The sequence below is a fragment of the Meriones unguiculatus genome, chromosome 3 (assembly GCF_030254825.1).
Source record: "Meriones unguiculatus strain TT.TT164.6M chromosome 3, Bangor_MerUng_6.1, whole genome shotgun sequence".
Lineage (NCBI taxonomy): Eukaryota > Metazoa > Chordata > Mammalia > Rodentia > Muridae > Meriones > Meriones unguiculatus.
The window spans coordinates 167,470,382-167,497,558 of NC_083351.1; the positions used below are offsets into that span (position 1 = coordinate 167,470,382).

Here is a 27,177-nt window from a genome sequence, read left to right on the forward strand (position 1 = left end):
AAAGGCAAAACTGTCTTTCTGACTACAAGACCCCAGTTCCCACAGTCCCATTGTTCTCCATGTCACCTTCAGAATCCTAGATCCAGCTCTCCGATCATTTGGATACTAAAAATTTGAGCAGAGTCTGAAGCCACAAGCTCTGAGTTCCCAGCATGAGAGATGTGTCCCAAGCCTTCCATTGCTTCAAATGCAGAAGTTAGGTTTCTCTATTTACTGCCGCCTCCTCTGGCAAAGACAAGGTCTGAATCTTCGGCCATAGACACAGCGCTTTCCACATCGAAGGCACATATGTGTAGCAAAGAAGATGTGCTTCGGCTGCCGTATGGCCCTGAGTCTATCTATTTGCTCAGCACAGTTGGGTAAATCTCTCTGTGGAGACATAACCGAAGTCATCATCGCACTCGAGAGGGGCAGGGTACTTTTCCACATTCATCTTGCTCAATTTGGATGTGTGCTGCAAAAGGTTCCTCAGGATAGGCATGGAGAAGTCGTTGCAATAGAAACTGACCTTGGCCAGCTGGGAGCACTTGCTGAGGGCAGGTATGAGCACAATGAGATGAGAGTCCTTCATCCTACAACACTTCATGTCCAGGGACTGCAAAGTGTCTGCCACCTTCTCTAGGAGGACTCGGAGAGGCATAAGATCCAAAGCCTTTAAGCCCACACCTTTCATGTCCAGATGTTTCAGCTGAAAGAGCTTCGGACACTCAGAGAAGTAATTCAGGTCTGACTGTGAAATGTTACAGTGTGTGATGGACAGGGTCTCCAATGGGGTCATCAGGCACCTAGGGATAGACCAGTAGGTTACTTTCTGGAATATGGTGTTGGAGAGTATGGGGTAGCATTTACATAGAGGTAGAAGCCCAGTTCCCCAAGGATTCAAAGGGCATCATTTTAGATGCTTCCTGCAGAAATCTCCTTTCTTAAGACAAACTGACACTTCTTCTCTTGGCCTCAATCTCAAGCAGAAGCCAGTTCAGCCCAAGAGCTCAGGAAGCATACATAAGGAGTTCCAAAACACAAAAGTCCTGGCAGGCTCTAGGGACACTTCCTGTGTGCTCACTGCACTCTGGATCCCATCAATGCCTCTGCACAGTCACACTTGTAGTAATTTAACATCCTCACTATCCCAATTGTCAGCTCCACTTAAGCTCAAAACCTGTCACCCATGGGAAATTTCGGAGAGACTGAGGCTGTTCTCACAGACCTGCGTTCAGAGCTCCCCTCAACACTGTGCTTGGGAGTCCACCGATTCCTCGCTGCACTCTCCCCTTCCTGTTCCCTTTCCATTGGATTGGGTGGGCATCATTCCAAGAAGAATTACATCCCATCATTACCGAATCTGACCTTCAGTTTTCCGATTCATTATAGTGCATTTGACACTATGATTCACTATACATGGAATCAAGACATGCATTCTGTATGCAAGGGGTGCTAAATGCTTGTACTCACTGACTGGCAGGCATCATGAACTACTAACCCTTAAAACAAAAGAGAAAGGTCTGCTCTGGTAGCTAACCCAGCTCTCCATCTTTGCTTACCTGAGGACCCTTTTGATGCGGTTTCTGAGAAAGTAGACCCTCCTGAAGGAGAGGTGCTGGAGACAGTTGAATCTGAAGAACTGAGAAATGAACTTGTTGATACACTTGTCTTCCATGTCTGTTGTCCTGTTGCCAATCTTGAAGATGTTCTTAGAGACGGGTGCCAGTAAGAGTTTGTGAAGATTTCTCATCTGGCCCAGGCAGGGAGCAAACCATGCCAGCATAAATATATTCCACTCTGTGTTCAGTTCAAATTCCCGGATGTGCTCTGGATGAAAAACCTTCAGGACCTCTTTGATAACATGGACAGGCTGAATCCAGATGGTCATTTTCATACAGCAGAACTGGATGGAGCCCTTTCTCTGCAGGCCCACTGCAAGAAGCATGTTTGTTCTTCATCTACATGTGGTCTGAGGCAAAGGTTGGCTACCACCTTCAGGCGCCGCCTCAGTGAATATCTAGGAAGGACCTTCACTACTTGCTGCTCATCTTGGTTCTCTGCTGAGCAGTCACCATCCTCTACACCAGCCCATATGCTCCAGAATTCATGGTGCTTCTTCCTCAGGTCAAGAACCTGAAGTTTTCCCCTCCTGTGGAAAAAAACATGTCAAGTGTCAGCTACATGGCAAAACCCAACATGACTCAGGTGTTATTTTTTTCAGCATTCCCTGACTGGCCTGCATTAACTTCCCTGAGCTTCATAGGTGTCCCTGATAACTTTTCTTCCTCTAAGTCACTCTCTATTTCTCCTTAGTCTCAATAAAAATAGCGGTTGTGGGACTACAGGCAAGGTTCATTTCACAGTGTACATACATCTATTCCAAGCTCTGACCACAGCCAATCTTCCTTAGGATAAGCAAAGAACAGCTTCCAAAAGCCCTGCATTCCTAACTGATGATCCATCGGGAGTCTCATGAATAAGCCATTTTCCCTGACCCCACAATCACTTCCCTCTTATGCATGGGCTCCATCCCACAGTACTGGCTTATTGCTTACCTGGAATGAAACTTTCTTTGCAGCTGCATATCTACTCCTGCTAGAACTACCTGCAAGGTTTCCAAGTCAGGAATCTTCATCAATGCTCCCACAGGGAGACAGGGGAAAGGCCAGGCTGCCACCATTGCCTTCACAGTTGTAGTGTGTCTGCCAGTCAAGGCCTCCTTGAACAGTGCTGGCAAGAGCTCCATGGGCAGTGCTGGCAAGAGCTCCAGAGCTGACATGTCCAAGGTCTCATCTCTCAGCAGAGCCTGCCTTGCCAGCTTCATGAGTGTGGGTGGTGTCTGAGCACTCATCCTGGAAGGTCTTCAGTCAGAAGGATCCTGGGGAGGCATTTAGGAGAGAATACATTCTCAACATCAAGTTTGGAAAAACCCCTCACCATCACAGGAACCACTGAAGGTCAGAGTTACTGCTCAGGCAATGGTAGAGACATCAGCTTAGCCATTGTCCTCTTTGGAGGTCTCAAAGCAAACTCCCTCACTGACAGCACAAGGAGCCTCTTACAAGTACACCCAAGGTTACACATTTCGCAGAGTTCCATCCAACCATTACCAATGTCCCAGTCAATCCCATCCCCACTGGGCAGGGGTCCCAAGCAGTCTGAAAGCTGAGTGCCATCTTTGTGGGCCAACCAGTCAGAGATCATGTCACACGTCCCGAAACAACAAAGCATGGGAAGTTTACACACACAACCTACCCATAATTTTTCTAAAACATAGATCCTGCCTGTTAAAAACTGAGATGATCCTGGAAATGGGGTTGTTACCCTATTCTGTATTACTTAAAGTTATGTAAAAAAAAAAAACACCTGAATTTAAATCCAATCAAGTTCTTTAGGTTCATATGAAGGGACAGAAATGAAAAATACTGTCACAAGAAGCTATCAAAGAGAACAATTCAACATTGTGGTGAGGATGCAAAATGTTAACACTCTTCTCCTGGCTCCTGGCTGGGGGCAGGTGGGAAAGGAATCATGTTTCTTTAAGAGGCTGTCCATGTGAAGTTTGATCATGTTCCATGGAGTATATTGGCCACACAAACTGAAATTCCATTTTTTTTTTGGATTGGTGGCAAGTGGAAAAGTTGACCTGAAGTGAGTGTGCTCAGGGTTTAATGATGTGAAATTCCCCAATAATCAATAAAATCATTACAAATTTAAATGGTAGTTTCAACTTCTATACTTTCAGAAAAATAAAGCCGTTAGAAACATAAGTAAGTAAATAAATAAACAAATGAACAAATAAATGACTTTCCCATCTTGGGTCTAACCTCTCTATTTCAGGGGTTCTGGTGCTTTGGATCAAAGCGACTTACCTGTTCTGAACACTAATGAGCACAGGGTCTCTGGATCCCAGAATAGGCAGGCTGTCACCACAAGTCTTCAGGTCACTGAAGGAATGACTCCCGTGCCTCTCCTGAAGCCTTTATATACCATCCTGCTCAGCCCCTCCCTTTTGCAGCCCCAAACCCTAACCACAAACTGCCATCTGCTTGCATATTTGAGTCCAGACACTTAATCCCACCTTGAATCTAGACTGAATCTTTAGATTGAATCAGGATTTATGTGTCAATGCAAAAACACAACCAAAACAGAATAGAATGAAAATAATGAGTCCATTTATTGACTAATTCCCTACCTTAAATTTTATGGTTTGCTTACTTATTTATTTATTCTTCTATTTGCGCTTGTTGTCCTTGCTTTTGGATTGTGTTCTGACAACATTGTTTTGTAGGTAAGGTTAATTTGGATTTCCAGTTCACAGGGATCCTCTTGCCTGAGGGTTCCTGCTGGGAGAATTACTATGTGAGCCAAAGCTCCTAGCTGTCCTGGCCTCAGGCTGGCCTCCAACTCACAGATCTGCCTGCCTCTGTCTCCCTGAGTGCTGGGGTTACAGAAGAGGGCCAGCAGGCCAACTCCTCATGCTTTATCTTTGGATTATTTCCTGTATTGGTTTATTTTCTCCTATTCTGAATTGTTTCTTTTGTTTTATTATAATTCTATTTCTGGAAGAGTGTTTTTTTGTTTGTTTGTTTGTTTGTGGTTTAGTTTTTTGAGACAGGATTTCTCTATATAACTCTGGCAGTCCTGGAACTCACTTTGTAGACCATGCTGGACTCAACTCACAGAGATCTCATGACTCTGCCTCCTGATTGCTGGGATTAAAGGCATGTACCACCACAGCTGGCTCCCTCTCTCTCAATTTTAAAGATTTAATTATTTTTTGTATGTGAGTGCTCCTCTGTATATACATCTGCATGATAGAAGAGGACATAAGATCACATTATAGATATTTGTGAGCCACCATGTTGTTCCGGGGAATTGAACCCAGGACCTCTGGAAGAACACAGTTTTCTTAACCACTGAGAGACATCTCTCCAACCCCCTGGCTCCTTCTTACTATTCTTAAGATGCCTGTTTGTCTTCTTAGGGAAGAGAAAAGAGTATGGATTGGGATGGAAGAGAATTGGGACAGAAGAGCTGGTGGACAAAAAGCCATAACCAGAATGTGGTGTATAAAAAAATATCTATTTTCAATAAATGAAGCATAGTGAAAAAGGCCTGGATCAATGACTAAGCAGTCAAGAGCACTGACAGCTCTTACAGAGGAGTCAGTTCCATTTCCCAGCATCCACATGGTGTTATGCCAGGTTTACAGGACCCTCAGAGACCACCAGTAGATGACTCGATGCAATTGCAAGAGAGTTTTATTATGAGAGTGATTGAACTTGGGACTCAAGTCTCACTGGCACAGCAGTAGAGAAGTGGGGATCCTGAGCTCTGAGTGAACAGGATTTTTAAAGGGAAAGTCTGTGAGCCGGGGGTTTTCATGGCAGCAAGCAGGGGGGCACAAGCCTTGGCGTAACAGAATTGGGTGAAGTTTAGCAGGGCGGGGTGACCTTTTCTGAGGCACATAATCACAATGGCTAAGGCATATAATCACAATGGCTATTTTCCTAAACCATATCTGAAACATTGGGGAAAATTTTCCCACCCGATCTCAACTGATTCCCATTGATTATTGCCAGGGAGTTTGTCTCTATTCTCTATGAAGCATTTATTCTGTTATATTTCCTGGAGGCTGTTGTTAGGAGAGTTAACTTTGTTTTCTGTCAGGTGTACATTCTGTGATATTTCCAGGTACCTGAATTCAGTTCCCAGTCAAGATCTTTATTTCAAAATGGAGTTATATTTAGGCTATCTTAAGCTCTTCAATGGCAGCTCGCAAATGACTGCAACCCCATTTTCTGAAGCTAAGTTCTCACCTCCAGAAGACACAGGTAGTACTCCATGCTGCACAGACAATAATTATTTGTTTCACTTTGTTTTGTTTTGTTTTTTGACACAGGGTTTCTCTGTGCAGCCTCTGTCTACACAGTCTAGGCTCAATATCACAGAGATCTACCTGCCTTTGCCTCCCCCAGTGCTGGGATTAAAGGCATGTGCCATCAGGCCTAGCTTAAAATTGTTAAAAAGAAATAGTGTAAACATTACATAAATCCATTTTTTAATTTTTACATAATCCATTACCTTGTATTTAATGTGCATTGATGTTTTGTTTGCATCTTTGTCTGTGTGAAAGTGTTGGATCCCCTGGAACAGGAGTCACAGACAGTTGGAGGCTGTAAATGTTTGTGAGGAATCCAGATCATTTGTAACAGCAGCTAGTGCTCTTCAGTGCTGGGCCATCTCTCCAGCCTCTAGTATGTAAATCTTAAGAAGGAAATCAGGAAGGACCAGCTTGGCACATTATGCAGAGATGATGCCACCAAGAATGAGCTAGACAGGAAGAAGCTTCATACTACTGAAAGGGTTAGACTAACCTTGTAACTTGTATGTCTTCTAAAGCCTATAGTTTTCAGTTTTAGGTTCAGGTTAAGCTAAAGCCTCTTAGTACCTTCCCAGAGAATGAAAAAAATGTGACCCTCACTGTGAGGACAGATAGAAAAAAAGCAAGCAAGCAATGACCTTCACTCAGCAAAAAGAAGGACCAGACCCTTGTCTTTGAGATAATGTTTCTTAGGAACCAACCCAGACTACTTCTGAGTAGCTCCTGGCCTCCAGCCAAAAGTCCACAGCCCCTAATCTTCAAGGATGAACTAACCACCCCCACCTTCAATTGCAGCTGCATCCACACTTGGCAGGACTGGCCAAGCTTGAGCACCTAAGACTAACCAATTATCTTACTTTATAGCTTCCTCATCCAATCCTAAATTTCCAAAACTGCAACTTCAAATTTCCCACAATTTTTCTTTTAAAAATCTAAAGGCCTTTGTCTCCTGGTCCCACTCTTTGCTGAACGGCAGGGGTGACCCCATTGTGCAATGGTTAATAAATCTCTTGCTTTTGCAACGAGTCCATGATCTGTGGGACTTTCTGGGGAGGGCATGATCTTGAACTCCTGAGCTGTGAGACCCCATGTCTTACTCTACAAATGGAGGCAGAGGGCTGGAGAGATGACTCAGCAGTTGAGAGCACCACATGCTTTTGCAGAGAACCCAAGTTCTAGTCACTGCACCCACAGGGCAGCTCACAACTATCTGTAACTCCTGTTCCAGAATCCAACACCCTCACACAGACATACATGCAATCAAAACAGCAAAGTGCACAAAGTAAAAATAAATAACTTCTTTTAAAACATGAAAACATAGAACAGGATTAACATAGTAAAAATGGATATATTACCAAAAGCAATCTACAGTTTCAATGCAATTCCCATCAAATTACTACACAATTCTTTACAGACCTTGAAAGAATAATTCTCAACTTCATATGTTATAATAAGAAACCCAGAATTTCTAAAACAATCCTCTACAATAAAAGATTTTCTGGAGGTAACTCCATCCATGATATCAAGCTGTATAAAGCAACAGTAATAAAAACTGCATGGTACTGGAAAAGAAACAGACTGGAACAATGGAATTAAATAGAAGACCCTGAAATAAACCCACACACCTACAGACACTTGATTTCTTTATAAAGAAGAAAAAAACTATACAATGGAAAAAAGATAGCATCTTCAACAAATGGTGCTGTTCTAACTGAATGTCTACATGTAGAAAAATGGAAATAGATCCATATTTATCACCCTGCACAAAACTCAAGTCCAAGTGGATCAAAGATCTCAACATAAAACCAGACACAATAAACCTGCTAGAAGAAAAAGTGGGGAAGAGCCTTAAACTCATTGGCACAGGAGACAACTTTCTGAACAGAAACCAAGAGCACAGGCTCTAAGATCAACAATCATAAATGGGACCTCATGAAACTGAAAAGCTTCTCTAAAGCAAAGGATACTGTCATAATAACAAAATGACAACCTACAGTCTGGGAAAGGATATTCACCAACCCTATATCTGAAAGAGGGCTAATATCCAGAATATATAAAGAACTAAACATGTTAAATAGCAACAAATCAAGTAATCTAATTAAACATGAGGTGTAGAGCTGAACAGAGAATTCTCTATAGAGGAATATAGAATGGGAGAGAAACACTTAAAGAAATGCTCAATGTCCTTACTAATAAGGGAAATCAAAATGACCCTGAGATTTCACTTTACACCCATCAGAATGGCTAAGATTAAAAACTCAAGTGACAGCACATGCTGGAGAGGATGTGGAGAAAAGGAAACCTTCCTACAATTGCTAGTGGAAATGTAAACTTGTACAACCACTTTGGAAATCAATGTGGTGCTTTCTCAGACAATTAGGAATAGTCCTACTTCAAGATCCAGCTGTACCACTCCCAGGCATATATCCAAAAGATGCTCAAGCACACAACAAGGACATTTGCTCAATCATGTTCATAGCAGCTTTTTTTATAATAGCCAAGAGCTGGAAATAACCAGATGCTCCTCAGTTGAGGAATAGATACAGAAATCGTGGTACATTTACACAATGGGAAAAAAATCTCAGCAATTAAAAACAAGAAAGTCATGAAATATGCAGGCAAATGGTGGGACCTAGAAAAGATCATCTTGAGTGAGGTATCCCAGAGCAAAAAGACACACAGGGTATACACTCACTCATAAGTGGATATTAGACATATAATATAGGACAAACATACTAAAATCTATACACCTAAAGAAGCCAATCAAGAAGGAGGACTCTAGGAGAGATGCTCAATCCTCATTCAGAAAGGCAAAGAGGATGGATATCAGAAGAGGGGGAAACAAGGAACAGGACAGGAGCCTACCACAGAGGGCCTCTGAAAGATTCTCACCTGCACAGCATCAAAGCAGATGTTGAGACACATAGCCAAACTTTGGGCAGAGTGCAGGGAATCTTATGAAAGAAGGCAAGATAGAAAGACCTGGAGAGGACAGGAACTCCACAAGGAGAGCAACAGAACCAAAAAATCTTGGTATTTTCTGAGAATTATACTCCAACCAAGTACCATGCATGGAGATAACCTAGAACCCCTGAACAAACCCATGGCAGCTTAGTATAGAAGTGGGTTCCCTAGTAATTGGATCAGGGACTGTCTCTGACATAAACTGATTGGCCTGCTCTTTAATCACCTCACCCTCAGTTGGGGGAGGGCAGTGCAGCCTTGCCAGGCCACAGAGGAAGACAATGCAGCCACTACTAATGAGACATGATAGACTAGGATCAGATGGAAAGGGAGGAGGACATTCCCTATCAGTGGACTGAGGGAGGGGAATAGATGGAGAAGAGGAAGAGATGGTGGGATTCGGGGGAAAGAGTGATGGCCACACGTGTGGGATGGATACAAAGGGAATAAACTGTAATTAATAAAAATAAAATATTGTTTAAAAAAAAGTAGGAGGGGAGAAAGGAGGAGAAAGGAAAGAGGAGGAGGAGAAAGGAGAGGAAGAAAGAGAACCACTAGAAGTGGGCTATGTACTTCCATGTTCAGACTTCTGGAGTTTATAAATAAAGAAGACACTGGGGTCAGTGACACACTCCTGTGATCCCAGTACTCAGGGAGGCAGACAGAGGCAGGTGCATCTCAGTGAGTTCGAGGCCAGCCTGGCTTACAAAGTAAACTCAGGACAGTCAAGGCTACACAGAGAAATCCTGTCTCTAAAAACCAAGAGAGAGCGAGAGAGGGCTAGCTTATTACTTGGCTTGGATTCCAAGTCAGCAGGTTCTAGCTCTGCCTTTAGGACAAACTGCCAAGCAAGGAAGGAAGCTGCTGTTCCTGGCTAGGGAAGTAATGAGCTATTGCTCTGAGGCTCACAAGTTCATACTATGGATGCTCAGAACTGACAACAGGAAGGATAAGTGGGGGGTTGGAAAAATGACAGTGTCCAACTATTAAGGATACAACTGAGAAGCTGGTGTCACAGCTGCACAAGCAATAGAGGGCAGAAGAGGACACAGAAAAAAAGCCCGGACCACCAGACCAGCATGAGATGTGGAGGTTTCATGCCCAGAAATGGAGCAGAGCATCAGCAGAGCCTCAGCCTCGAAGTCAAAGGCCAAGGGAATGCCTCAATTGCCATCCAGGAAGCCAGAAGAGACAACAATGCCAGGCTATCCATCCCAGCTCTATGAAGTCTGAGGAACATGACATCGAAGTCACTGGGACAGGGCTTATAGCACCTTGGTCAATCCAAGCCTCCCAAACAACAGAACTCGCCAGGTTCCACCCAAGTCATGTGATTCACCAAGGATGCCCCTCAGAGGCACACAGGACAATCACAAAAAAGTTCAAGAAAAAGCTTGAAATCAGGAGAATCACAAGGTCTAAGGTTGGGATTTCTGTCTTCTTGCATTGAGCCTAGTGTCTGGTCCTCCAAAAGAGTCACTTTCCCATGGCTGGCATTCAGCCAAAGACCCCATTCCTTCCAGGACTTGAAGAAAGTTCCTGCTTGCTAAAATTAGAGTCATTGTCTTCATCTCTGGCAAGAGAAACTTGTGAACCTGCCACTGACACAAGACTGTGGTGCCAATTAATTTGTCAGGGTCAATGCCAGCCTGTAGGCACCCTCAGTCCCTGCTTACAAGCCCTCTTTCCCCAGGTCCCATTTAACACTGAAAATCTTTCCCCTGTAGTTTTCCCCTTGATTTTTCCCAGGAGACAGCCATGGTAGTTTGTAATAAACTCTTCCCCTTTAACCCACTGATTGGCTTTTCTATTTTCTTTACTGCACCCATTTTCATTCATCAAACCCAGGGCAAGCCATGGAGGTACCTAATTAACACAGCCCCCATTGTTGGTTTTTGGTTAGGTGAGACAGAATTTCATTACAGAGTCCAGGTTAGACTCAGTTTTGTGGCAACACTACTTCAAATCCTGAAGCTTACACCAGCACCCTGGGTCAGCTTTCACTTTTTCTTTCCATGATTAGCATATTCCTTCATTTGTATATTTGTGTGCAGGCAGGAGAGAGTGCATGTTGAGGTGGAATGTCTGAGGGCATGCAGCACCATGCCCAGATCTATTTTAATTTTAAAGCAGACCCTTATTCCATAAATTTGACTGATTTGGAATTAGCTACTTAGAAAAGGCTAGCATTGAACTCACTGAGACGTGCCTGCCTCTGCCTCCTAAGTGCAGGGTTTAAAGGTTCGTGGCACTATTCCTTGTACATATCCAACCTTTTTTTTTTCTTTTAATGATTTATTCTAGGTGTTTGGGTGTTCCCTGTGCTTATATGAATGTACACCACATGCATGCTTGGGGCTCAAGGTCAGAAGGGGACTTCAGATCCCTGGGAAGTGGAGTTACAGATCATTTCCATGTAGGTGCTAGGAATGGAAGATCAGCAGGTGCTCAGTATTGCTGAGCAAACACTTCAGACCATGTCCCACTCTTGACTTCATCTCCTTGAACAAGAATGATGGGCTGATCCTTCCTGCAGCACTATCTGTTTTCCAGGAGCCAAGGACATCGCCTCACTCAGGGCCTCCTTTTTCTGTTTTGCTTTTGTCCATTTTAGAGCATAGGTCTTACATGGCTCAGGCTGCCATTCAGCTCACAGTTTGGCTGAAGATGACCTTTAATTGATCCTTCTGCTCCCAATTTTTTATTTTTAAAGGCAGTTTCTCTGTGTAGCTCTGACTGTCCTCGAACTCCCTCTGTAGACCAAGCTGGCCTTGAACTCACACATAACTGCCTCTGAAATTAGCTGGGCTTAAAGGCATTTGCTACCCATGCCCTGCCTGCCTCCAATTCCTAAATTCTGAGTTTATAGGTGTGTCCCAGATGTCTGGTGCACTAAGTGATGGAGAAAGGACCTGGTGCATGCTGGGTAGCTCTCTACCAGCTAAGTCCATACCCAACTCCCTGATCAGCCACAAGATTAATGGAATCAGGTCTTCCTCCTGCCTCAAACTTTTGAGTAGCTACTACTGCAGTTCATTGACAGAGCATCCAGTTCAGGCCTTGAGTGCCAGAACACATTCGTGACTCTGACAAAATGTTTGTCCCAAGGACTGTTATGCTGAAATCGCGAGACCCTCAAAGACCAACAGGAGACCACTCGATGCAAAAGCAAGAGAACTTTATTACGAGAGTGACTGAACTCAGGACCCAAGTCTCACTGACATAGCAGTAGAGAAATGGGACCCCAAGCCTTGGGTCAACAGGGGTTTTAAAGGGAAAAACTACAGGCAGGGAGTTTCCATGACAGCAAGCAGGGGGTTCATGCCTTGGCATTACAGAATTGGGTAAAAGTCAGAGGAGCGAGGTGACCTTCTATCTGAAGTCTAACTTCCAATGGTTATTCTTCTAAACTACATCTGGAATGTTGGGGAGATTTTTCCCAACCAATTCTCATTGATTGTTGCCAGAGAGATTGTCTCTATTTTCTATCAAGTATTTATTCTCTGATATTTCCTGGAGGCTGTTGCTAGGAGAGTTAACTTTGTTTTCTGCAAACTGCACAATCTGTGATATTTACTAGTATCTGAGTTCACCTCCCAGTCAAGATGGCTCCTCATTTCAAAATGGAGTCACCCAGGCTAACTTAAACTCTTCAGGACCAGTGACAGTATCTCTAAATTATTTTATATCTATTATCATCAAGAGAGTAAACCCTGAGCTGACTCAAACTCAGAATGACTTTGGTCCCATGACTAAAATTCAGCCAGATAATCTTAGCAGGAAAAGGGATGCTGAGGTAGGAGGATTGCTCCAAACTAGAGTTCTAAAAGAACTTTAGCCTCAGTACAAGACCCTGTCCATAAAACAAATTGAGTAACAAGTAAGCCAATGAAAGAACAAATCATCAAATTCAGCTTTTCATAGTTATTTAACAAGTGCATGTTTATATTTACTAAAGAGTTTTTGGGAAGTTGGAGATGGGATGTTCTCCTGAGTTGTTTCAATCACTGAAATGATTAAATGTTTCACATAGAATTAAAAGGGTGGAGATTGAACTATCCAAGAAAATTCCAGTTTGTGGTTGGAAGGTGCGGCTGCAGTAGGGAGCGTGAGCAGAGAGGTATATGAAGGCTTCATGGGAGCCCTGGAGTAACTGCCTGGCTCAGTTCGGGTCCAGACATCATCAGTAGTGCTCAGAACTAGTGAGTAATTGTCTTCCTTTGGATTCTGCAGCTGGATGTAGAGACCTTTGTTGTTTGCTTGGTTGGTTTGGTGTTTTGTTGTTTGTTTGTTTGTTTGTTTTCAAGATAAGCTTTCTGTGTAGCCTTGGCTCACCTGGACCCTTTTTGTAGACCAAGCTGACCTTGAATTCAATCTGCCTTTACCTCCCCGAATGCTAGGAGTGCCCTACCCAGTTAAAAGACCTTTCATCCCCAAGATGAGACAGGAAATATTGATTTATCTCTCTTCAGATGAACACACAAAGACATTGGGTTTAATTCCAAATGAGGTTTTGCCTTCATCTCAAATGTCTGGTTGATTTCATTATGATTGTTGATCGTTTTGAGACATAGATTACTATGCTGTTCATGGTCTCCTACAACTCGCTATGTGTCTCTGGTTCATCAGGTAATCAAGATGCTCCTGACTCAGAAGCCTTGTGAGTGCTGGGATTATTATCATGTTCCCTCATACTGTGCTTCATTCATTTATTCATTCATTGTTTTTATGGATTTTGTGAGACAAAGGCTCACATTGGAGATCTGTAGATGACACATCTTTGGTCTTCTGACAGCTCCTTTGCTTCTGTCTCTCAATAGGTGGAATTACAACTGTGAGTCACTCAAATACCTTGACTTAGGCTTCGGTTTGCATCTTCTTAAAATAGCTTTTGTTTTTGGATATGGTCTGCTTTTGTAACCCAGAAAGGCCTGTAGAAACCAACTACTGTCTTTGCCCTACTTAGCAGGAATTAAACACTGAACCACAATGAATGGCTTTTTTCTTTATTTTTTTTTTATAAAGACAGGGTTTCTCTGTGTAGCCTTGGCTGTTCTGGACTGACTTTGTTGACCAGGCTAGCCACCAACTCACAGAGATTGCCACCTACCTCTGCCTCTAGGGTTAAGGGATTAAAGGCTTGTGTCACCATGCGCTGCTGGCTTTTTTATTTTTTAAGGGTCATATATAAGGTATTTTGACCTGGAAATCATGTGCCCATTTGTCTAATAGAGGGGCTCACTTGATGCCAATGAGGGAGTTTAGCTTTGAGGCCAACACTGAGGACAATGGCTTAAGCTGATGTCTCCACCAAGGATAGAGCAGTAACTTAAATGACTTTCAAAAGTGGAGCAAAACATGGAGTTAGTCAATTTACATGGAGCATGTCTCGCCCCTGGGGGCAATGGTCTCCTGAACCTACTCAGACCTCAGACACCACCACTGCTAGTTCTAGAACTGATGCAAGATGTTCCAACAAGGGGGTTAAGGCTTCTCATAATATTTCCTATAAGCCCACACCTGTTTGTTTATATTCCCCATTTTTATTCATTATTAGCCAGATAGAGCCAAGTAATTGTGGTGATGATACTTGCTTTTTTGCCCAATGCTGGAATGCTAGTGAATTTAGGTATGCCCTGGTTACTCGCATGCCTCGCTGGGTGCCTGTGCCCGTTGATGCCCCTCACGCTATGACTCTCTTCAGACAGAAAAGGGATCTTGGAACTACAGCCGCCCTCATTGGCGGCTGTTGGAACTACCACCGTGGCATTAGCCATGAGTCATACTGTGCAGACTGCTCAGTCCCTGAATAATCTTTTAGCCAATGTAGCTCATGCCTTAGATGTACAAAAAGGAATTAATGCTCAACTAAAAGGAGGCTTGCTGGTGTTCAATCAGAGGATTGACCTCGTGCAGGAGCAAATTGATACCCTATGGCAAATGGCTCAACCGGGCTGTCAATGAAAGTATGCTGGACTTTGTGTCACTAGCATACAACATGAGAATTTTTCCTGTGCTGCAAATCTGTCTAAACAATTGTCTAGCTATATTTTAGGTAATTGGACTGGAGAATTCGATACTACGATGGAGAAGCTGACAGTGGCCATTATCACAGTAAATTCTACCAGAGTGGATGCAGGACTAGCCACAGGATTATCACCATGGATTGCTGCAGCTATGAATCATCTGAAGGAATGGGTGGGCATTAGCAGGCCTTCTGGTGTTGGTCTCCTTGGTTTGCCTGTGGTGTATATGCAAGATTAGAGTCTCACAACAGCATAATGCAGCCATGATCATTCAGGCCTTACAGCCATTGAAGCAGGACAGTCTCCCCAAGCATGTTTGGCTACCATAAAAAGCTAAAATGTTATGCTCAGGATGCGAGGCTAAGCACTGCACTCAGGGTCAGCCGATTTCCACCCAGAGAAGAGCAAGTCTGATTGCATGCGTGTTGATGCCCCAGGTCCCGCCTCTGAAAAAAAGGTATCGGACGGGTCTGATGCTCTTTGGGTGGATGACACCTAAATGAACATAGGTACAAAGTCCTAATTTATTTCTAATATCAGAGATCAGACCTCTACTCTTGCCTGATGCATCTAAAACAAAAAGGGGGAACTGTAGAGAGCTGCATAATGCCGAGCCTTAAAGATGGATCTGGTTTCTGCCTTCCACCTTCCCGATGGTGAGTGCTCTCTGTCACAAACAATTCCACATTTGGCTAAGGCCGAGGATCTGGCTTGCTTCCATGTATGTGGACTTATCTGCATTGCCCACGTGGCACGCTGGGGTTGGCTACCCAGAGGCTATTTAAGCTGTGGGCTGGCTTTCCCCAGGGTCCGATGATTGTTCAAGGTTCCTGAATAAACTGCATTGAAAAAAAAAATACCTTCTAAAAAGAAAAAAAAAAAGAATAATAAGAAGGCTCCAGGTGGTTGGAGAGATGGCTCAGTGATTAAGAGCACTGTTTCTTCTTCCAGAAGTCCTGGGTTCAATTCCCAGCAATGACATGTATAATGTGATCTGATGTCCTCTTCTATCATGCAGATGTCCATGCAGAAATGCACTCACATACACAAAATAATTAAATCTTAAAAAGTGGACAAAGAGTGAGGGAGCCAGGTGTGGTGATACACACCTTTAATCCCAGCACTCAGGAGGCAGAGTCAGGAGATCTCTGTGAGTTGAGTACAGCATGGTCTACAAAGTCAGTTCCAGGACAGCCAGAGATACAGAGAGAAACCATGTTTTAAAAGTCCAAAACAAAACATAAACAGAAATAGAATTGTAAGAAAATAAAACAAGGTAATATAAAAAGTAAAGAAAAATCCTGATAAAACATTGTGAGACCAAGAACCTCAAAGATGCCACTGAGTTCGTTTTGGGTTGGCATCAATAGTTGGTCACTGGGCCTGCTTGTCAGAGTGGGTTTTGCATTCTTGGGGAGACTCCATTTGAAAGAAATCAATTCCCATTTGGAATAGCTTATCCCTATCTTCTGGGTTAGGGATGGGAGCTTCTGTCCACTCCTCTCCACACTGACACCTCATGTGGAACAGACCCATGCAGGCCCTATGCATGCTGCCTCAGTCTCTCTGGGTTCATATGTGCATTCTTCTGCTGGGTTTAAGAAGGTCTGGTTTCTTGGTGTCCTCCATTCCATGTCGTTCTCACAGTCTTTCTTCTTCATTTCTACAGGGTTCCCCGATCCCTGAGGTGAGGATTTGAGAGAGATGTTCCAATTAGTACAGAGTGTGTCAAAGTCTCTCTCTCTTTCCAGCCTCATCGTTCTTTCTCCATTTGTGTTTGTATGTATGTGTGTATGTGCTTGTGTGCATGTCCACATGAACATAATTGTGCCCATTAAGTCCAGGAAAGGTAAGCACATTCCTTTGCACTCAAGTTTAGGACATTTCAAGACACCGCCATACATGCTGGGCACTGATCTTGGGCATGCAATGGCAGGGTGCTCTCCTAACCACTGAGCATCTCTCCATGTCCAGTGATCCTCCTTTTCTGAAATCACACCCAACTTCCTGAGAACCACCAGTGGCATCTCCCTCCCTGAAACACTTTGTGAAATGTGAGAAAGTGAAATGCACCCCCAAATTTACAATTATAGCCAATGAAGACATTGATCTTTTGAGCCCTGTATACTTAAACTCTCAAATTCTCGGGGGATAGGCATGTTCCAAATTTTCTAGATCATGTCTAGATGTCACCTTTTGTTTTGTGAATGCCAAGCAAGGATTGCACTACCTGAATTCCTGGCACAGAAAGCCCTGCCAAATATTGTTATGAACTGCTTAAACTCTAAAGCAACTCTGCAGAGACCTACTTTAGTCCTTAGCATGACTGTGGGTCCTCAGTTAACTCTTGCTGTCACCTTTCACATCGTTTTGCCCGAATCTCGATACCCCATAAGACTACCACCAGGAGCCGAGTCCATTGATAGCACATAAGGATCTTTTAAATTACAAATCATTACAAGCTGCAGCTTCGGCTCACAACCCCCCACCACCATAGTGGTGAGAGCTAAGAGCCCAGGCTCAGGATAGTTGGGTCATTTAAAGATTCTGGTTCCTCCCAGAATGCCCAAGGCAGGGGTGATTCTTGCCTGGCAAGCATTTATTGGTCAAAATGCTGCATTTTGAATTGATTGGCTATAGGAAGGTCCCCAGACCATTAATGATCTGGTGTCCCTCAAAAGGGGGATGGGCCAGTTTCCTAGCAAATGTATCTGGAGTGAGTGCGGAAAAGAATGCAGTAAGGCAGGTATTACTAGACCTCTCCACCCACTTAGTTCAGGCCTTAAATATTAATAATAGCTGCTAATTTTTAATCTTTTGTTCTCTCAGCATATCAGAAGCCATTTTGTCTTCAAGTTGCCATTTTGATTGTAAGGTGAAATTAAGACCAAGGTCTCAATCCCTCCATGCCTGACACCAGAATACAATTCAATAGTTCCTACTTGCTGTTTAGAATCAATCAATAGATGACAAATGCATGTTCTGCTTGTGTTAAAGATCACAACATTCTGCTATATTCCTTATTTCCACATAGCTGGAAAGCACCTATGAGATTCCCTACCCTAATCCTAGCCAATTAGCTTAAAGTGATTTGCCTAGCCTCCTAGATACAATGCCATACACTTGGAACATAATTGATTATGTTTAGCTGGTCAAAATGATGTAATCTGAGTATGGTGTTGGAACGGTCACTGTGTGGCTATTCCTGAAGTAATAACATTATTAATTGATGTAAGCCTCTGAGTAGCTACCAAACAAAAAGATTGGCAAAGCATGAAGCTCAGCTCTTTATTGCAGAGTAGACAAGTAAGTGTATATTTTCAGGAACAGGTGAACACTTCCTGCATCCTGCTGACTCCCACTCTGAACCATGCTGGTCACAAATGTATAATCCCAGCCAGGGTAGTTGGCTAATATCGTAATCCTCCCAGCAGGAAGGCTGAGACAGGAGGATCCCTGTGAATTGGAATTCCAAATTAACCTTACCTACAGAACAATGTTGTCAGAACACAATTCAAAAGCAAGGAGAACAAGAGCAAATAGAAGAGTAAATGAATAAGCAAGCAAATCATAAAATTCAAGGTTAGGGAATTAGTCAGTAAGTGGACGCATGATTTTATCCTATTCTGTGTTGTGTTTGCATTGACCCAGAATGCTTGATTCAATCTAGAGAATGGGAGAACCCAAGGTGGGATTAAGTGTCTGGATTAAAATATGCAAGCAGATGGCAGCTTGTGGTTGGTAGGTGGGGCAGCAATAGGGAGGGGCTGAGCAGGGTGTTATATAAAGTCTTCAGGGGAGACAGAGGAGTAATTTTCTCAGTGACTTGAAGACTGTAGTGACAGCTTGGCTCTGTTGGGATCCAAAAACCCTGTGCTCATCAGTGCTCAGAACAGGTAAGTCACTTTGATCCAAAGGGCCAGTGCCCCTGAAACAGAGAGGTTAGACACAAGATGAGGAAGTTGTTTATTTGTTCATTTGTTTATTTATTTACTTACTTAAGTTTCTAATGCATTTTTTCTGGATGTATATGATTTAAAACTACGTTTAAAATTTGCAATATTTTTATTGATTATTGGGCAATTTCACATCATTGAACCCTGAGAACACTCACTTCCTAGTCTACCCATGTCAACCTCCCCAAGTCCCACCAACCAAAAAAATAATTCAGTTTTTGTGACCATTATACTCACTGGAACATGACCAAACTTTAGGTGGCCAGCCTCTTAGAGAATATGAGTCCTTTATTACATTCCACCAGCCAGGAACCAATCACTGAGGAGTGTTAAAATTCATCCTTACCACGGAATGGTGAATAGTTCTCTTTCATGGCTTTCTGTGACAATATTTTTCATTCAGACGAACCTACTGAAGAGAAGGTTTAGATTTAAAATCAGATTTTTGACACAACTTTAATTAATACAGGATGGAGTATCAACCCCATTTCCATGATCATCTCATTTTTTTCACAGGCAGTTTCCATGCTTTAGAAAAATTATGGGTAGGATGGGTGTGTAAGCTCCCCATGCTCTGTTGTCCCAAGATATGAGACATGATCTATGTCTGGTTTGCACACAAAGATGGTACTCAGCATTCAGACTGCAGGGGACCCCTGCCCAATGGGGATGGGATTGAGTGGGGCATTGGGAAGAGTTGAATGGAACACTAGGGAATGTGTAATCTTCAGTGTGCTTGCCAGTGATGGAGTTTTGCTTTGAGACCTCCTATGAGGACAATGGCTTAAGCTGATATCGCTACCATTGTCAGAGCAGTAACTTTGCCTGACCTTGAGTGGTTCCTCTAAAGTATGGGGGTTTTCTAAACTTGATGCTGACCATGTATTCTCCCCTGCATGCCTCCCCAGGACCCTTCTGACTGAAGACCTTCCAGGATGAGTGCTCAGACTCGACCCATACTCCTGAAGCTGGCAAGGCAGGCTCTGCTGAGAGATGAGACCTTGGACATGTCAGCTCTGGAGCTCTTGCCAGCACTGTCCATGGAGCTCTTGCCAGCACTGTTCAAGGAGGCCTTGACTGGCAGACATACTACAACTGTAAAGGCAATAGTGGCAGCCTGGCCTTTCCCCTGTCTCCCTGTGGGAGCATTGATGAAGACTCCTGACTTGGAAACCTTCCAGGCAGTTCTCACAGAAGTAGATACATGGCTGCAAAGAAAGTTTCACCCCAGGTAAGTGATAAGCCAGTACTGTGGAATGGAGCCTATGGATAAGAGGGAAGAAATTGTGGTGTCAGGGAGAATGGCTTCTTCTTGAGAGGATCAGAGGCTCCTGATCTATCATTGGATAGGGATGCAGGGATCTTGTAAGCTGTTCATTGCTTGTCCTATGGACTGTTTCCTATTTCAGCACTTGGAACAAATGTAGCCACACAGGAAAATGAGCCATCCTTGGCTCCCCCAATCACTAGTAATGGGACTAAGAAGAAACTGAGTTACTTAGAGAAAGGAAAGTTACCAGGGCTATCTGTGTAGCTCAGGGAAAGCTTCTGCAGGGTGGGAAGTGGCTGTTGAAAAAACACCCACCTTGGAAGGACTTAGAACTGAGTTTAGAGATGTAGAAGAAATGCTGAGTAAGTGTGGGTTCTTGCCATGTAGCTAACACTTCACATATTTTACCCACAGGAGGGGAAAACTTCAGGTTCTTGACCTGAGGGAGAAGCACCATGAATTCTGGAGCATATGGGCTAGTGCAGAGGATGGTGACTGCTCAGCAGAGACCCCAGATGAGCAGGAAGTAGTGAAGGTCCTTCCCAGATATGCACTGAGGCAGTGCCTGAAGGTGGTAGCTGACCTTTGCCTCAGGCTGCCTGTAGATGAAGAACAAAGTTGCTTCTTGCAGTGGGCCCAGCAAAGAAAGGGCTCCATCCAATTCTGCTGTCCACAAATGACCATCTGGGCTCAGCCTTTCCACATTATTAAAGAGGTCCTGATTGTTTTTCATCCAGAGCATATCCGAGAATTCAAACTGAACACACACTGGAATGTGTTTATGCTGGCAGACTTTGCTCCTTGCCTGGGCCAGATGAGAAATCTTCACAAACTCTTACTGGCACCCATCTCCACGAGTGTCTTCAAGATTAGCAACAGGACAACAGATAGGGAAGACAAGTGTATCAACAAGTTCATTTCTCAGTTCTCCAGATTCAACTGCTTTCAGCACCTCTCCTTAAAGAGTGTCTACTTTCTCAGAGACCTCATCAATCAGGTCCTCAGGTAAGCAAGGATAGAGAGCTGGGTCAGCTACTAGAGCTGACCTTTATATGTAGTTTTAAGGATTAGTCATTTATGAGACCTGTGCATGAATGGGAACAAACACTTAGGCCTCTAGAGTACAGAAGTTATTGAATCACCACGTCAAATAAGCTATCAAGAATCAGGAGACTGAAGGTCATCTTCAGTAAGGATGGGATGTAATTCTTCTTGGAATGATGCCCACCAATCCAATGGAAAGGGAACAGGAAGGGGAGAGTGTAATGAGGAATTGGTGGACACACAAGCACAGTGGTTGAGGGGAGCTCTGAACTCAGGTCTGTGAGAACAGCCTCAGCCTCCGAGAATTTCCCATGGGTGACTGGTTTTGAGCTTAAGTAGAGCTGAGTGCCTGAGACAAGGGGGATAGTGAGGATGTTAAATTACTACAAGTGTGACTGTGCAGAGACATTGATGGGATTCAGAGTGCAGTGAGCACACAGGAAGTGTCCCTAGAGACTGCCAGGACTTTCATGGTTTGGAACTCCTTATGTGTGCTTTCAGGGCTGAAAATGGGCTGAAATGGTTTTGTGCTTGAGAGTGAGGCCCGTAGAAGTGTGGGTTTGTCTTGACAAAGGAGATTCCAACAAGAAGCATCTAAAATGATGCCCTTGAATGTACTTTGGGTCACTGGGCTGCTTCTACCTCTGTGTAAATGCCACCCTATACTCCCCAACATCATTTTCCAGAACTAACCTCCTGGTCTCTATCCCTAGATGCCTGACGACCCCGTTGGAGACCCTGTCCATCACTTACTGCCACATTTCACAGGCAGACCTGAACTACTTCTCTGAGTGTTCAAAGCTCTTTGGGCTGAAACATCTGGACATGAAAGGTGTGCCCTTAAAGGCTTTGGATCTTATGCCTCTCCAAGGCCTCCTAGAGAATATGGCAGATACTTTGCTGTCCCTGGACTTGAAGGCTTGTAGGATGAAGGACTCTCAGCTCACTGTTCTCATTCCTGCCCTCAGCAAGTGCTCCCAGCTGTGCAAGGTCAATTTCTACTGCAATGACTTCTCCATGCCCATCCTGAGGGACCTTTTGCAGCACACAGCGAACTTGAGCAAGATGAAAGTGGAAAAGTACCCTGCCCCTCTCGAGTGCTATGATGAGTTCAGTTATGTCTCCACAGAAAGATTTGCCCAACTCTGTTCTGAGCAAATAGATAGCCTCAGGGCTATTAGGCAGCCCAAGGACATCTTCTTTGCTACACATATGTGCCCTAGATGTGGAGAGTGCTTTGTTTATGGGGTGGGATTCCGACTGTGTCTTTGTCATTGGAGGCAGCAGTAAATATAGAAACCTAACTTCTGCATTTGAAGCAATGGAAGGCTTGGGACACATCTCTCATTTTGAATGCTCAGAGCTTGTGGCTTCAGGCTCTGCTCAAGGTTAGAATCCAAATGTTGTTTGCTGAGTTGGATATAGGAGACCTAAGGTAACATTGAGAACAATGGGACTTTGGGAACAGGTGTCTTGTTGAGTCAGAAAGACAGTTTTGCCTTTATAAGTAACTTCTCTCAGGACAGGATAGCCAGTGGCCTCTTCCTGCAACTGTAAACCTAGATGTTCTACCTCTGAGCTATTTTTTCAGTTATCACCCTCATTGCCAGAGTCTGGACAGTTCCATGACCCAATGAATAGAAAAACACTGATATATATTGAGTGAGACAAAGGTCCTAGCCAATTTGGCATCCATAAAAATGACAATTTCGGGGACACTTCTTTCCTTCTTGTCCTTTCCCTCCCTACACAATAGATATAAATGTCTTGTGTGGTTCTTTCACATGCTCTAAAAGTTAAAACTAAAGTGAGCAACATAGACACAGCTCCTGTGAATATGAAGGGGGTTTTAGTGGATCACAGACAAATAATATCCAGTACACTCAGGCTACAAGGCACCATGGACCCATGAGAGGTTTGTGAAGAGAAGGAGAAGACAGCACAGGGAAGAGTGAACAGGCTTTTCAATGCTTATTTTCCTTCCAGTCTTAAAACCTTGTTTTCATTTTAGTTTAAAGCCTCATGTAATCTGGGCCAGCCTAGGACTCTTGATCTTGTTTGGGTGAGACTCTCATCATAAACCAATATATCCATCCCGCATACCACATGTCTCTAGGGCCATATTCCTGTGGCTTCCCAAACTCTATGAAGTAGCCATAGTGTATATAAAGGTGTCTGATACCACATAAGTCCCTGTCCTGCAGAAAATATTTTGTTTACAAAAGAACTTTATGTATGTCTGCAGTTGTGGTCTCTGTATTGATGTATATAAGAAGAAAAATCTCCCTTGCCCCAGCCATTGTATACACTTTTTCTGTATAGTAAGATATCGATAAAATGATTTATTTCTGAATTCTTTTCTTCTTCATAGAACATGTGTTTTTTTTTTTATTGTTGTCAGCAAGAGACATTGATTAAAACCTTATACTTGAAAAAGAATTGTGGGTAGTGAACTCTGAGGTGGTTTTAAGTATGATGTGTTTGTAATTATTTCAGAGTCAGGGGTGCCTTTCAAAATTATTACCATAGTTAACCATAAGAATTTATAGAAGAAAGTATAACAAAATACAATGGATGATTTCTCAGAATGATAGGAACCATGAAAACACAAAACTGGCTTTGTCTGCTTCAGGTTCTTTCCCCTTCCCTCATATCTGTCATCTTTGTCTGGGTTGGGGGTGGCACCACAATAAGCTTCTATTTCTCCTCTCCTCTAAGTCTTCTTTGCCTTTCCTCTCCTTATCCTTAAACAGTAACTACTAAATAAATTAATAAATTAATTAATAATAATAATAAACAACAAGAGAAAACTTACAAACTTGGTAGAAATAATATTAAAGCAAAGGTCTTGTAATATAAAAAGTAAAGAAAAATCCTGATAAAACATTATGAGACCAAGAACCTCCAAAGATCCCACTGACTTCATTTTGTGTTGGCATCAATACTTGGTTACTGGGCCTGTTGTACAGAGTGACGTTTGCACTCTTGGGGAGACTCCATTTGAGGGTACTCAATTTCCATTTACAATAGCTTATCCCTAGCTTCTGGGTTAGGGATGGGAGCTTCATTCCACTCCTTTCCACACTGACAACCCATGTGGTATAGACCCATGCAGGCCCTGTGCATGCTGCCTCAGTCTCTCTGGGTTCATATGTGCATTCTTCTGCTGGGTTTAAGAAGGCCGATTTTCCTTGGTGTACTCCATTCCATCTGGTTCTCACAGTCTTTCTTCCTCCTTTTTCACCCGGTTCCCTGATCCCTGAGGGGAGGATTTGACAGAGAATTCCCAAATAGGACAGAGTGTGTCATGATCTCTCTCTCTTTTCCAGCCTCATCATTGTTTCTCCATTTGTGTGTGTGAGTGCTTGTGTGCATGTCCACATGAACATAATTTTGCCCATTAAATCCAGGAACAGTCAGCAGATTTCTTTGCACTCAAGTTAGAGGACAATTCAAGTTACTGTCATACATGCTGTCCAGTGAACTTTAGCATTCTGCAATAGCAGGATGCTCTCCTAACCACTGAGCATCTCTCCATGTCCAGTGATCCTCCTTTTCTGAAATTCTACCAAACTCCCTGAGAAAAATCAGTGAAATCTCCCTCCATGATACACTTTGTGAAATGTTGTGAGAAAGTAAAGTGCAACCCCAATTTTCAATTACAGTCAATGAAGACATTGAACTTTTTAGCCCTGTATACTTAAATTCTCACATTCTCAGAGGGTAGGCATGTTCCAACAAGTCTAGATCATGTCTAGATGTCACCTATGATTTTGTGAATTCCAAGCAAGGATTTTACTACCTAAATTCCTGGCAAAGAGAGCCCTGACAAATACTGGTATGACCTGCTTACACTCTAAAGCCCCTCTGTAGAGACCTACTTTAGTCCTTAGCATGACTGTGGCTCCTCAGTTAACTCTTGCTGTCACCTTTACCATAACAGAAGCCATTTTGTCTTCAAGTCTCCATTTTGATTGTAAGGTGAAATTAAGACCAAATTCTCAATCCCTCAATGCCTGACTCCAGAATACAATTCAGTAGTTTGTACTTGCTGCTTAGGATCAAACAATAGATGGCAAATGCATGTTCTGCTTGTGTTAAAGATCACAACAACCTGATATATTCCTTATTTCCAGATAGCTGGAAAGCACCCATGACATCCCCTACCCTAAACCTAGCCAATTAGCTTAAAATTCTTTGTCTAGCCTCCTAGATACAATGCCATACACTTGGAACATAATTGATTATGTTTAGCTGTTCAAAATGATGTAATCTGAGTGTGGTGTTGGAATGGTCACTGTGTGGCTATTCCTGAAGTAATAACATTATTAATGGATCCTCCTACCTCAGTCTCTGAGTAGCTACCAAACAGGAAGATTGGCAAAGCATCAAGCTCAGCTCTTTCTTCTAGAATAGACAAATAAGTTTATAATTTCAGGATTAAGTTATCATTCCCCCACTCTGCTGACTCACACTCTGAACCATGCTGGTCAGTAATGTATAAATACTGCCAGGGTGGTTGATTCACATAGTAATCCTCCCTACAGGAAGGCTGAGGCAGGAGGATCCCTGTGAATTGGAATTCCAAATTAACCTTACCTATATAGCAAAGTTGTCAGAACACAATTCAAAACCAAGGAGAACAAGAGTAAATAGAAGAGTAAATAAATAAGCAAGCAAATCATAAAATTCAAAGTGAGGGAACTAGTCAGTAAACGGACTCATATTTTTTTTCCTGTTATGTTTTGGTTATTTGCATTGACACAGAAATTTTGATTCAATCTAGAGAATGGGAAAATCCAAGGTGGGATTAAATGTCTGGACTCAAATATGCAATCAGATGGCAGCTTGTGGTTGGGGGGTGGGGCTGCAAAAGGGAGTGGATGAGCAGGGTGGTATATAAAGCCTTCAGGGGAGACAGAGGGGTCAATTTCTCAGTGACCTGAAGACTGTGTTGACAGCCTGGCTCTGCTGGGATCCAGAGACCCTGTGTTCATCAGTGCTCAGAGCAGGTAAGTCACTTTGATCCAAAGGGCCCAGGACCCCTGAAATAGAGAAGGTAGGCCCAAGATGTGAAAGTCATTTATTATTTCATTTGTTTATTTATGTCCTTAAGTTACTAAAGAATTTTTTCTGGATGTATATTTTTTAAAACTACTTTTAAAATTTTTAATGTTTTTATTGATTATTGGGCAATTTCACATCATTGGACCCTGAGCACACTCACTCTTCAGTTCACCCAGGTCAACCTCCCCAAGTCCCACCAACCAAAAAATGCAAAAGAAAAAAATTCAGTTTGTGTGTCTAATATATTCACTGAAACAGGATCAAATTTCAGGTGGCCAACCTGTTAAAGAAACAGGAGCCCTCCCAACCTTCCCCCATCCAGGAACCATCTGCTGAGCAATGTTAAAATTTTGCATCCTTACCACACTAAGGTGAATAGTTCTCTTTGATGGCTTTCTGTGACAGTATTTTTCATTCCTGACTCTTCAGATGAACCTAATGAAGAACCTGATTGGATTTAAATTCAGGTGTTTTTTTTGACATAACTTTAAGTAATACAGAATGGAGTAACTACCCCAATTCCAGGAATATCTCAGTTTTTTCTCAGGCAGTTTCTATGTTTTAGAAGAATTATGGGTAGGATGGGTTTGTAACCTTACCATGCTCTGTTGACCCAGGATTTGAGACATGATCTATGTCTGGTTTGCCCACAAAGATGGTATTCAGCTTTCAGACTGCTGGGGATTCCTACCCAGTGGAGATGGGATTGACTTCGGCTTTGGTTACAATTGGATGGAACACTGGGGAATGTGTAACTCTGGGTATACTTGTAAGAGGCTCCTTGTTCTGTCACTGAGGGAGTTTGGTTTGAGACCTCCAGAGAGGACAATGGCTTAAGCTGATGTCTCTACCAATGACAGAGCAGTAACTCTGACATTGAGTGATTCCTCTGATGGTGAGGGGCTTTTCTAAACTTGATGTTGACAATGTATTCTCTCCAAAATGCCTCCCCAGGATCCTTCTGACTGAAGACCTTCCAGG

The 27,177-nt window shown here is 43.1% G+C and overlaps 2 protein-coding genes across 2 annotated transcripts; one reads left to right on the plus strand and one right to left on the minus strand.

The window, feature by feature from the left end:
* Positions 1 to 210: 210 nt before the first annotated feature.
* On the minus strand, positions 211 to 2,833 carry LOC110543634 (PRAME family member 8-like). The gene is given in 5 exon segments (XM_060378851.1): positions 211 to 349; positions 351 to 785; positions 1,542 to 1,908; positions 1,911 to 2,131; positions 2,538 to 2,833. Coding segments are annotated over 5 exon segments (1,458 nt in total).
* A 16,917-nt stretch (positions 2,834 to 19,750) lies between these two features.
* LOC110539910 (PRAME family member 12-like) lies at positions 19,751 to 22,419 on the plus strand. The gene is made up of 3 exons (XM_021626726.1): positions 19,751 to 20,046; positions 20,500 to 21,090; positions 21,843 to 22,419. The coding sequence occupies exons 1-3, from the start codon at positions 19,751 to 19,753 to the stop codon at positions 22,417 to 22,419; spliced, it is 1,464 nt and encodes a 487-aa protein (XP_021482401.1).
* The last annotated feature ends 4,758 nt before the right edge of the window (positions 22,420 to 27,177 follow it).

Coding starts and splice junctions, on each gene's coding strand:
- LOC110539910 (XM_021626726.1), top strand. CDS start 19,751: ATGAGTGCTCAGACTCGACCCATACTCCTGAAGCTGGCAAGGCAGGCT. Junction 20,047..20,499: donor CAAAGAAAGTTTCACCCCAG/GTAAGTGATAAG, acceptor TTTTACCCACAG/GAGGGGAAAACTTCAGGTTC. Junction 21,091..21,842: donor CTCATCAATCAGGTCCTCAG/GTAAGCAAGGAT, acceptor CTCTATCCCTAG/ATGCCTGACGACCCCGTTGG.